The 12,981-nt window shown below is 44.6% G+C and overlaps 1 protein-coding gene across 3 annotated transcripts in view; it reads left to right on the top strand.

Moving 5' to 3' along the window:
* Positions 1-12,981, top strand: part of TBXAS1 (thromboxane A synthase 1) — a 148,997-nt gene that overhangs the window by 113,415 nt on the left and 22,601 nt on the right. For all 3 annotated transcript variants that reach the window (XM_063447624.1, XM_063447625.1, XM_063447626.1), the window contains exons 5-8: positions 2,231-2,327; positions 2,859-2,975; positions 3,623-3,711; positions 10,857-11,008. In XM_063447624.1, coding sequence (XP_063303694.1) covers positions 2,231-2,327; positions 2,859-2,975; positions 3,623-3,711; positions 10,857-11,008 — 455 coding nt within the window. The remainder of the gene's footprint in view (positions 1-2,230; positions 2,328-2,858; positions 2,976-3,622; positions 3,712-10,856; positions 11,009-12,981) is intronic.

Below are 12,981 nucleotides of genomic sequence, written 5' to 3' on the forward strand. Positions count from 1 at the left end.
CGCTCCCGGTTGATTGGACTTGAGGGAAAGGTGATGAGAGCCAGGGACAGAATAGTCTTTTGGGAGAAAGATGTAGGAAAACCGCCGGGCTACGGATGGTGACTAGGTGATCTGTCTCAATGTTGAAATAGAGGAATATAAACAATTCTAAAGTAATGTATGGAAAAAGAAAATCTCAATGCAATCAATACATAACTGTTCCAAGTTGGGGATGGTTAATTTACCCAGACAAAATCTAAACTGCTCACCGTATTACAGCAAGTGATCCATGTGCTTTTATTTCCAATAATAAAATTTTAAATGGATTATGTCTCTCTATATATTTATTTTTTTCATATCCTGTTTCTACCTGTTGTGTAAGAGCAGGGTCTTTCTAAAGGCTAATGCCCAATTATAATCTTCTAACATTATGGATTTTTTTGTTTTACTTTACAACTAAATGTGTGAAACCTTTACTGGTGATGATTCCCAATATCAATTAGCTTACAGAGTAAGGGAATCCACTTAACATTCTGATTGTGTAGCTTTGAAGTACAGTCAATGGTTTCATATACTCCTTAAATTTCCACAACTGTGAAGGGCGGAGCTAGCGAGAGACCAGAGCGGACGCACTGCACCGAGCTCTGTGCCCAAATAGGCATAAATAGTGATTTACCGGTGGAATTCCGCCCACAAACACCACCTATTACCCGCACAAAAGGGGGGAATGGGCAGAAAATAAAAAAAACACGGACCTGAAAGAGGACCCACGAGCAGAGATAGCGGGGATCTGCTGCAGAGTTCCCAACAGTCCGCATGGTCCAAGATGGCGCTGGGAGACGAACTGTCCTCATACTCTTCGGAGGAAGCACTTACTGAGCCTCGTTTTCCCTGTCAAAAGAGTGCAACCCCAACCCTTCGAGTACCGGGGACCCGGTCACAGCGGATCTGCTCCAAAGTATGTTGGCAAACCTGCGAAAGAATATAGCAGCCGATATTGCCTACTACAAAACTGCCCTGGACGGCGCCACGACCAAGCTCACCCTGCTTGAAGTCTCCTCTAGCACCCACAACACTAGGCTAATGGCAGTTGAACAAAAGGTGGCCGACCTGCAGAGACAACAACTCACCACCACGGAGAGAATTGATGCTTTACAGGATTAGCGACGAAGATACCTTAAGGTGAGGGGGGTCGCGGAGTCAGTGGGCCTCACCGACCTACCCTACTTTATCCGCCGCCTGTTTGCCGCCCTGCTACTACCGAAACAGGTGAAGGCTCTCAGATTGGATGGGATGTTCCGTTGCCAAAACCAGCGCACGCCCCAACCAGCTTCCAATCCCTTCAAGACAAGGCCTTGCTATTAACTGCTCTCCAGGGAAAGACCCCAATGCCCTTTGAAGGCGCCACTATAATGATCTTCCAAGACCTCACGAAGGGTATACTCACCTGGCGAAGAAGCCCTCCGGAAGGCGAACATTCACTACAAATGGGGGAAACCACGGGTGCTCCTCTTTACCCATGATGGATCCACTTATAGAGCTCGGAGTTCACTAGATCTGGAGGCACACCTGCGTACCCTACACCTCCTGGAGATCCCTGCACCGGAGAAGGCGGGCATGTCAAGGCTAGACCCCGCTGTAATATCCCGGAGTTCATCCAACGTGCGTTCCGGCGTTCAGGATCTGCTACTGATTACTGATTATACACGACCGTACGTTCTACACTGGTCCCGCTCAGACCTGAACCGTCTTGTACACTCCCCTACCTCCCACCTCCCCCTCTCTCCCCGGTACCACTGTCTCGAATGATGCAAACTCAACATCCCATAGCTGTAAGGTGGGGAGTGACTCCCTTGACGGGCACTGCACTATAACACATGCTAGCTAGACCCTACTTACATGCCCACATAGGGAGCTATCACTAAGTTATTGCATCTGTGCCAATTGTTTTATTATTCTTTAAAAAAAAAAAAAAAAACTGCCTAACAGTGTTAAGATAATACACCATCATGCATAAAATGCCAATGTCTGTTAACCTTGATATGATACCGTGTGTATATGTGATACTAAAAGCACTACAAAAATAAAGAATTAAAAAAAAAAATTCCACAGCTGTAACATTAAAATGAAAGATCTTTAGAAAAAAATAAAACAGTGTCATTGATATCATGTTTTTGATGCCCTGTTAAGTACATTTCAACCTATAAGTACAATTGCCCACCTGCATAATCTTCTATCTTTCTGCATACAGGTATTACATGGGGCGCCGTCCTATTGTCCTCTTGTCTGATCCAGAAGCTATTAAACAGGTTCTGCAGAAGGATTTCAGTAACTTCACAAATAGGATGGTGAGTTGTGTTCTCCAATGGTAACAAAAAATGTGCAAAGACCCTACAATAAATAGTCTGGTCTGTCCTCTTACAAAGAGAGATTAACTAGGATCAAAGTATGGTCAAAATGAGAATATGAATACATCATTTGGAATGCATTCATTATCTCGTATAAAAAGGTAATTTAAAAAAAAAATCCCTGCTTGTTTTGGTGTGAATTTTGAAAGTCATTTGTTAAGTTACTACAACCTCACATTTTAATGGTCATTGCCCATATGATCCTTTGTGCAATAATCAACCTAGTAGTTAAGAAAAGTATCTCTGGGGTTCACTTTCTAGAGCCTTAGTATTGCTGAAAATCATGCTCCTCTTATCAGGTAAGTCAGTAGTACAAGCAGGTAGCTGTCCTGCTGTAGGTCCACATCTGGATCGATACTGTTGGCCAACTGTAAAGAAGGTAAATCTGTATGCATAGCTCTGTATTGTTTGTAGCTGTAGCAAAACTGATTTGCCTTCCTGAATTGTGTACTCTTTGATGCCTCTCTGCAGAAGTTGAACTTGGTGACTAAGCCAATGAGTGACAGTCTGTTGTGTCTACGCGATGAGAAGTGGAAGCGCGTTCGCAGTGTGCTTACACCATCGTTCAGTGCAGTACGCATGAAAGAGGTGAGTCCACCATGCAGCAGTACACAAGACTTTTACATTGTATTGGTAGCCAACTAGTGTCTTTTCTACCTGTGCTGTAGTACGATGCTCAGACCTCCCAAGAGTTGTAGTCCATTGGAGAGAGCTTGAGATCTTTTGGTCAGGACTTGTTGAAGATAATATTAAAGAATACACACATTCTTAACTTATTGTTCACTCACTTATACTTCTTGTTACGAACGCTGGTATAGTATATACCCTGTTCGCCTATTCCTCCCGAACTGCTGAGCCTGAGTGATTATAGGGTGTAGATTCAAATAGTTCCAGACGAATGTAGCATCCAAGTAGTTTCTCCCCAGCAAGTAGACCGTTACCTTGGCTCTTATTAAACTTGACTTTGATAGGCATTAGGGGACACTCAAGTATCATAACGTTTCCTCATCTATTCTGTTGGAAGAGGTTCACACTCACTGTACTTAATATTGGTGCTAAAGGAGATCAATACTAATAAGAATAATGACATGTCTAACTCTGTCTTCCAGTTGAAAATTCTGCTTTCCTCTCTATCTCTTTCTGTCGTTTTTTCAATCTCTCCCTCCCTCCCTCCCTCCCCTCCCTCTTGCTCGCTCTCCTCATCACTCTTGCTAAGGAATACCCTTATATCATAGATGTGCCCTCTTATAAACCAAGGCTGTGATGTGTTGGTGACCAACCTTCAGAAATATGCAGAGACTGGAGAGCCTTGTCCTGTCCAAAGGTAAGCGCTTTACACTGTGTTGGCCACAACTGGTTTCAGTATCCTGCATTGTCAATATAAGGTATAATGCATGCCTTTAAGCTTTACAGTCTTAAATTACATTAAATATTCTCCACAATTCATTCAGTTTTTATTTGTATTAATTGATTTCAGCATGACCACCTTTGAATTTTATATTATGTTAATAGTTACAGCAATCCAGTAGGCACAGTTTATCTTTTAGGTGTCAAACTGGTTTTAATGGAGCTAAAGATAATTTACAAATGCCACCACCCCTTGTTTGCATCTAAGCAAGGGACTATTTTGTGGTAGCCGATATATGATTCAATGAAGTGCTTAGACTAAGCAGAAGTAGAAATAGAATTTAACAGACTGCTGAAAAGTATGTTAGACCATCTGCTCCATTACTTTAAATAAGTACATAAGTAATGGTCGAATGTTCCCACTGTTTATGCAGATCTGCTTAAATTCATGTATGGAATTTGTTCAAGTACTGTGTTGAAAACAATTTGATGATAATGGGAAATATTCATTAATGAGTAAAAGTTTGTGGACCATTCAATAGTTTGTGGACCACTGCTCGGCAATGGACACCCTCATATTTTATTTAAGCGTTTGCTGGTGTATTAGGGAATTCATTTGTTTATTTTTAATGATTGAAAAATGCTCAAATTGTGGTGCTCAATGGTTGGAATGTAGTTATTTTATAGGAATTGTTTTGGGGTTTTCTTTTCAAACATGTTTTTTTCATTTATGTCAAAATTAAAATTTTTGGCTCATATTTTCAAACTATAATTTTCAAGTTACCACATTGATCATCCATGTAGTTTACGTTACTATGCAACATTTTTTATATTCAAATAAAGCAACTGTAGAGACACTAAATGTATACCAAAACATAAACTAAACATAAGCCAGAAATAGAACATGAACACATCTGCTACTTTATTTCCAGTAATGCATAAAGGAGTGTGGGATTGAGGGAGCTTCCGGCAAGAATTTGGGATATAATTTAAAGGCATACATTCAATATACATTTGTCTATAGCAAATGTGTTTTTGGCGACCAGTGACTTCATTATTATCCTCCAGGGGAGGTCTGGCAACCTTTGGCCTGTGGCACAAGTACAAATTAATGGTGTATTTGTTTTGTGAAGCTCACAGATCTCAGTGAGTGTGGATGGTCCTACTAATGTATGTGTGTGACTCATGCAATATATATAGATTTGACATATGGCAGGTGTGCCGTCATATATAACCTCTATCAGCATGCCCTGCACAGTATGAATGAACTTTTACAGAGATCTGTGTATGCTGAGAGACACAGACTATGTTTCTCACCATTGATTCCACTGTGTTACACTGTCTTGATCACAATCTAATCTAACACTACTGTCACTGGCAAATACCTCCAGGAACATCATCCAGACACATGTATATTCATTTTAGTCTGGCAGCCTGGTCATTCTCTGATACTGCAGTCTACTGTCTGCAGTCTGTAATATATTCCAGGGCATTCTAATCAAGCTAGAGTATAGACTAGAGCAGGGCTTCCCAAACTTTTATGGTCCGAGACCCACTTTTCAAAACGGTAATTTTTCGAGACCCACTTGCTTTTAATTCATATTTTAAAAAGTGAACACCATAGCAATCCGCTTTAGATGCACATAATTGGCACATCATGACAATTACTTTTAGAGGCATAAAACTGGCACACCATGGCAAACCGCTTTAGAGGCATACAATTGGCACACTATAGCAATCCGCTTTAGAGGCATACAATTGGCACACCGTGGCAATCAGCTTTACAGGCATTCAATTGGAACATTATGTCAGCTTTAGATGCATAAAATTGGCACACTATAGCAATCAGTTTTAGATGCATAAACTTGGCATATCATGGCAATCAGTTTTAGGTGCATACAATTGGCACACCATGGCAATCATTTTTAGAGGCTTACAAGCGGCACACCATGGCAACCAGCTTTAGAGGCATAAATTCGGAACATCATGGCAGCTTTAAATACATAAACTTGGCACAGCATGGCAATAAGCTTTAGGTGCATAACATTGGAACATCATGGTAATCATGGGGTGAAGGGGTTACATTGGGGGGAGGGCAGGGAGTGAAGGGGTTACAATGGGGGAGGGCAGGGAGTGATGGGGTTACAATGGGGGAGGGCAGGGAGTATCGGGGTTACAATGGGGGAGGGCAGGGAGTGATGGGGTTACAGTTTGTGGGGAGGGGTGCAGGGAGTGAAGGGGTTACATTGGGGGAGGGCAGGGAGTGAAGGGGTTACATTGGGGGAGGGCAGGGAGTGAAGGGGTTACATTGGGGGAGGGCAGGGAGTGAAGGGGTTACATTGGGGGAGGGCAGGGAGTGAAGGGGTTACATTAGGGAGGGCAGGGAGTGAAGGGGTTACAATGGGGGAGGGCAGGGAGTGAAGGGGTTACAATGGGGGAGGGCAGGGAGTAACGGGGTTACAATGGGGGAGGACAGGGAGTAACGGGGTTACAATGGGGGAGGACAGGGAGTAACGGGGTTACAATGGGGGAGGGCAGGGAGTGAAGGGGTTACAGTTTGTGGGGAGGGGGGCAGGGAGTGAAGGGGTGACATGGGGGAAGGCAGGGAGTGAAGGGGTTACATTGAGGGAGGGCAGGGCGTGAAGGGGTTACATGGGGAGGGCAGGGGGTGAAGGGGTTACATGGGGGGGCATGGAGTGAAGGGGTTTCATGAGGGGGAGGGCAGGGGGTGAAGGGGTTACATGGGGGGGCATGGAGTGAAGGGGTTTCATGAGGGGGAGGGCAGGGGGTGAAGGGGTTACATGGGGGCATGGAGTGAAGGGGTTTCATGGGGGGAGGGCAGGGGGTGAAGGGGTTACATGGGGGGCATGGAGTGAAGGGGTTTCATGGGGGGGCAGGGAGTGAAGGGGTTACATGGGGGGCAGGGAGTGAAGGGGTTACTTGGTGGAGGACAGGGGGTGAAGGGGTTACTTGGTGGAGGACAGGGGGTGAAGGGGTTACATGGGGGGCAGGGGGAGAAGGGGTTACTTGGGGGAGGACAGGGGGTGAAGGGGATACATGGGGCAGGGTGTGAAGGGGTTACTTGGGGGAGGACAGGGGGTGAAGGGGTTACATGGGGGCAGGGTGTGAAGGGCTTACATGGGGGCAGGGTGTGAAGGGGTTACATGGGGGCAGGGAGTGAAGGGGTTACATGGGGGGGCAGGGAGTGAAGGGGTTACATGGGGGAGGACAGGGGGTGAATGGGTTACTTGGGGGAGGACAGGGGGTGAAGGGGTTACATGGGGGGCAGGGAGTGAAGGGGTTACATGGGGGGGCAGGGAGTGAAGGGGTTACTTGGGGGAGGACAGGGGGTGAAGGGGTTACTTGGGGGAGGACAGGGGGTGAAGGGGTTACATGGGGGGCAGGGAGTGAAGGGGTTACATGGGGGGCAGGGAGTGAAGGGGTTACATGGGGGAGGGCAGGGGGTGAAGGGGTTACATGGGGGGGCATGGAGTGAAGGGATTTAATGGGGGGGCAGGGAGTGAAGGGGTTACATGGGGGGCAGGGAGTGAAGGGGTTACATTGGGGGGCAGGGAGTGAAGGGGTTGCATGGGGGGCAGGGAGTGAAGGGGTTACTTGGGGGAGGACAGGGGGTGAAGGGGTTACTTGGGGGAGGACAGGGGGTGAATGGGTTACTTGGGGGAGGACAGGGGGTGAAGGGGTTACATGGGGGGCAGGGAGTGAAGGGGTTACATGGGGGGGCAGGGAGTGAAGGGGTTACTTGGGGGAGGACAGGGGGTGAAGGGGTTACATGGGGGGCAGGGAGTGAAGGGGTTACATGGGGGGCAGGGAGTGAAGGGGTTACATGGGGGGCAGGGAGTGAAGGGGTTACATGGGGGGCAGGGAGTGAAGGGGTTACATGGGGGGCAGGGAGTGAAGGGGTTACATGGGGGGAGGGCAGGGGGTGAAGGGGTTACATGGGGGGGCATGGAGTGAAGGGATTTAATGGGGGGGCAGGGAGTGAAGGGGTTACATGGGGGGCAGGGAGTGAAGGGGTTACATTGGGGGGGCAGGGAGTGAAGGGGTTGCATGGGGGGCAGGGAGTGAAGGGGTTACTTGGGGGAGGACAGGGGGTGAAGGGGTTACTTGGGGGAGGACAGGGGGTGAATGGGTTACTTGGGGGAGGACAGGGGGTGAAGGGGTTACATGGGGGAGGGCAGGGGGTGAAGGGGTTACATGGGGGAGGGCAGGGGGTGAAGGGGTTACATGGGGGAGGGCAGGGGGTGAAGGGGTTGCATGGGGGGCAGGGAGTGAAGGGGTTGCATGGGGGGCAGGGAGTGAAGGGGTTGCATGGGGGGCAGGGAGTGAAGGGGTTGCATGGGGGGCAGGGAGTGAAGGGGTTGCATGGGGGGCAGGGATTGAAGGGGTTACTTGGGGAAGGACAGGGGGTGAAGGGGTTACTTGGGGAAGGACAGGGGGTGAAGGGGTTACATGGGGGAGGGCAGGGGGTGAAGGGGTTACATGGGGGAGGGCAGGGGGTGAAGGGGTTACATGGGGGGGAGGGCAGGGGGTGAAGGGGTTTCATGGGGGGCAGGGAGTGAAGGGGTTATATGGGGGGGCAGGGGGTGAAGGGGTTACATGGGGGGGTGGGGGTTGTCTGTGGGCTGTGTCCTACCTTCCCTGGTGGTCCAGTGTCTCCATGGTGGTCCAGTGGGGTAACTCTCCGGTCTGAGCTCCGCCGGGTGCAGAGCTGCAGACAGTGTAATAAAAGTCTCGCGAGCTCCCAGAGTGTTGCCATGGTAATGCTCTGGGTGCTCGCGAGACACCTATCACACGGTCTGCAGCTCTGCACCCGGCGGAGCTGCTGACTGGAGGGAGCCCGGCGGCATACAGGGCAAGCCGGCGGGCTCCCTCCTGGTGTCAGTCTGCCTGACTAGCCGGCGGCCCTGGATGTGTGGGTCAGCGCGACCCACTGGGAATCGCCCTGCGACCCACCAGTGGGTCGCGACCCACACTTTGGGAACCGCTGGACTAGAGTATACTGTTTTCTGCAGTAGTTTAGCTTTAACCCCTTAAGGACACATGACATGTGTGGCATGTCATGATTCCCTTTTATTCCATAAGTTTGGTCCTTAAGGGGTTAAGTATATTTTTCTGTTATACAGTTACTTACTCAACTTGTTTCATGTAAATGACCTACATGGTGGAAAACAGAGTAATACCCGCTAACCTAATTTGACATTAGGTTAATTTTTTTTTTATATTGTCCCTAGAAGGAAAGTACTTGGATATTTAAAGGAGAACTTTGACATCCCTGGATTTTTAATACTAGGGTTGCTTATATGCTATATTTAAAGAAACCACTATAGGATCAGGAACACAAACAAGTATTCCTGATCCTATAGTGTTAAACTAACAATGTAGCCCCCCTGGCTCCCCCTTAGCAACCTAAATATAGTAAAACATATCTCTATGAGGAAAGTTCAGTGTCTCTATGCAGAGGGTGGAGACACTGAATGTCAGTGCTGCACACTGTGCAGCACTTCCCCAGGAAGCACCTATAGTGGCCATCTTAGGAGTGACCAGTGGAGGTATCACTAGGCTGTAATGTAAACACTGCATTTTCTCTGAATAGACCATGTTTAGTGCAAAAAGCCTGAAGGGAATTATTATACTCACCAGAACAAATGCAATAGGCTGTAGTTGTTCTGGTGACTATAATGTCCCCTTAAAGGAGCACTATAGGCACTGTAACAATTTCATCTAATTAAATTGGTTATAGTGCCTGGAGTCCCCTGGCACTATCTCCCCATTCAGTGTTAAACAATTTTTGAGCAGTTGAACACTGAATAAGGGTCCCTGGACACCCACAGCCCAGCCCATACTTGGAGGTATGTCTATAGCAGAGATGACATGTTTCCTTCTAGCCATATCAGCAATGCATGCTGTGATAGGCTGAAAGTCATCAGCTGACACTCTCAGTTAATCACAGCCACCCAATGCTGCTCAGACTAATGCTTCCTCATTAGATCAAACAGCACAGAGGGGATGAGCTGCTTTATACTCTTGTTTGGCATTAAAACGTTTTAATGCTGACTGGGAAAGCCCTAAAGGGACACTGTATGCATTGTAACTGCCTCATATCATTGAAGTAGTTATAGTGTCTGGAGTTCCCTGGCAACAAGTGAGTATTTGTGAGGTCTGAAAAATGAAAATTTAATATATAAAAAAGCAAACCGGGTGCAAGAGAATACAATCATTTTGGGCAAGTTAGTGAAGTATAGCTGATACCCCTATAGGCACTGTGAGCAAGGGGTCCATGTCTGATTTGCCTTTTTAAACTTTGGTAGAGAAAAAAACAGATTAAATACTGAGAACGAACAGCAGCCCAAGTAGCTTGCCCTTTGATTAGTTTCCACTAAGATCTTTAGCTCATCTAGTGCCATTACAAAGAGACCCTAATCCATTTGGATATCAGACTAATCCCAGCCAAAATGGCGGTCCAGATCACAAGAGATGCACCAAACCCACAATCAATCCACATTTGTCTCCTGCAACTGGACTTCTACATCTTAGCTTCCTCTCAAAGCATACAGAAAAGAGGAGACTTAAAACAATGTAGAAGATTTAGCAAAGTGTTCCATTAAAAATGTTTGTTTTTTTAAATGGTGTAAAGTACTAATAGTGGAACAGCCACCATGGAAGCCAGTTGAGCCAACGGGTACATTCCATTGTTAACTCCTCCGCGTTTACATTTATCTTTTTTTTTTTAAAGAACACTTTGATAAATTTCCGACAATATTTTAATTTCTCCTCCTCATTTGTAATGTGTGCCCTAGCTGTGCCTAGACTAAATTTGATTGTAATATAATTTGTTCAGTCTTTAAAATAAATGTAAAAATAAATTGAATATGACAGGAAGCAAAAAAAAAAAAAAAAAAAGATTAACTCCAATTATAGATGATTTTATAAAGTTTTTTAATGATGCTTTTTCCATACAAGTTACATTCTAGTTTAAATACGCAAATATATTCTTTGCCATATTTTAGCTTGTAAGTTGTGAGGGCAAAGTACTTCTTGTCTAGTTGGCGATTATATCTTACTAATATGTAGTAGTGATTATCACTGTTTTTAACCTTTCAGGAATTACGCATGTTTCACAATGGATATCGTTGCCAGTGTGGCATTTGGTACTAAAGTTGATTCTCAGAAAGACCCTGATCATCCTCTGGTGCAAAACAGCAAGAAGTTCATGGAGCTTTTCACCCCATTCAAACCTCTAGTGCTACTGTCATGTAAGACTTGGTATTGGGGGATACTTGAAATTCTGGCAGTAGGTCAAATCTCTGTTTGCTTTCAGAGCATTTATAATGAATTGTATCCGAAAGAGATGTTTCTATAAAATGTTTAAATAATCTGTTCACTAAACAGTAAGTTGTAGATTGCTAACAGTTATTTATCAATAAGTAGGCTAACTTGGAAATGATCTTCGTGTCGATTGAGTTGGAAAATTTGTTCATCAATTTTGATCCAAATTTGTGATGTTGATCGTCAAATTCCTGCTGAGAGAATAAATCCCGTTGAGTACAAAGTGGCAAAAATTGGACTTTCGTTACCTTTTTAATGCTGATGTGATCTTTTCCAGACAGGATTACTTAGACAGAATATACACAAAATCCCAGTGTGTAACAATAATACAGCACCCTCACAACATCTGTGTGATATCCTCTCAACCCACACCAATAGAAAAAACAAAACACAAAGATTGGTATAATCTGCAGTAGGAAAAAGAACAGAAGAGACAAAATCCTAGTGCAATATCGTCTACACATATAGCTGTGGTATATACCCGGTACTTTTACAGTTATGTACTTACAAAACGAGAGCCAATCATATCAGGCTCAATATGTAGGCTTGGTGGGATATTTGTAAGGATCCCACTCCCTTTTCTGTACGCTGAGTGACTTCTCCTTTGCTTTCCAGTACAAATTCACTGGATGGCAATTGCAGTAAAAGCAATACTTTATTGGTTAAAAAAAAGAAAAAAAAAGAAATATAAGGTAAAATAAAGTCCTTACAGTACAAAACGCATTTCGCTTCTCCTGGAGGCTTCTTCAGTTGTGTATAAGATTTCCAGAATCGCTTATCCCTTTTAAATGCTGTTAATTGTTTACACCCGGTGTCTCGTAGGGTGTCCGCGTCTTCAGTGTGACGTCATTCTAATGCGCTGTCATCGCTGCGATTACCTAACAGCCTTGCATGTCCTGGCTGGAACACATCGCTGTGTTCCATCCCTGTTGTTCTTTTGTTGTCCATCGCAATGCTGCATCCACTCTTTTCATATAAAACTTTTCCGAGACATCCCTTTATGTATAGCAGTCCATTAATACTCATCTCCGAAAGTTCATGACCAACAATTAACCCAGGATAATAAGAGCAAAAACAGAAACATAAGCACAAATATATCAAATAATAAAATGGATTTGAATACATTATGTAAAAAGGAATCTATATGTTTAGAAGGAGAAGAATTTAATTTCGTCCTTGCCTATTTTTTTTATGTAATTCCCTCCTCTCCAATCTATCTTTACTGCTTTTAAAACGCAAAAAAAGGCCCTCTGGATTTTGACTATGTGCCACTTTAAAGTGTTGTGAGACAATGTGGGTATCTAGACCTTTCTTGATATTTCGTATATGTTCTGCGATCCTCACGTTTAGTTGTCTAATGGATCGGCCTATATATAGGAGATTACATGGGCATTTTAAGGCGTAAATTACGCCTTTGGAATGGCATGTTAAATGATCTTTAATTTTAAATTGCTTATTTAGAATATGACTTAAGTCTACCAAATTTCTTTTATTGCTTTTTTTTTCTCTACATGGGAGACAGTTTCCACACCCAAAAAAGCTCAAAACGTCATTTTAAAAATGTGTAGGTTTTCTGGTTTCTAAACAACCTTTTACTAAAATATTTGTAAAACTCTTTGTTCCCCTATAGATAATTTTCTGTTTGGGGGGTAGACTTTTTTTTAAAATTGGGTCATCTGTCAAAATGTGTCAGTGTTTTTGAATAGCTTGATAAACTCTCCTATTGTTTCCGTTGTAATTACAGATGAAATGGGCCTCGTTCTTCCTCAGGGGATTCATGTTTTCTTTATATTTGGGGGGGTTCTCTTCTTGGTAGAATCCCACTCCTTCTAGAGCTTTACTGAGGTCGATTTCCTCATAACCTTTTTCTAAAAATTGTATTTTCAAGTGGTTGACTTGT

The sequence above is a fragment of the Pelobates fuscus genome, chromosome 3 (genome assembly GCF_036172605.1).
Source record: "Pelobates fuscus isolate aPelFus1 chromosome 3, aPelFus1.pri, whole genome shotgun sequence".
Lineage (NCBI taxonomy): Eukaryota > Metazoa > Chordata > Amphibia > Anura > Pelobatidae > Pelobates > Pelobates fuscus.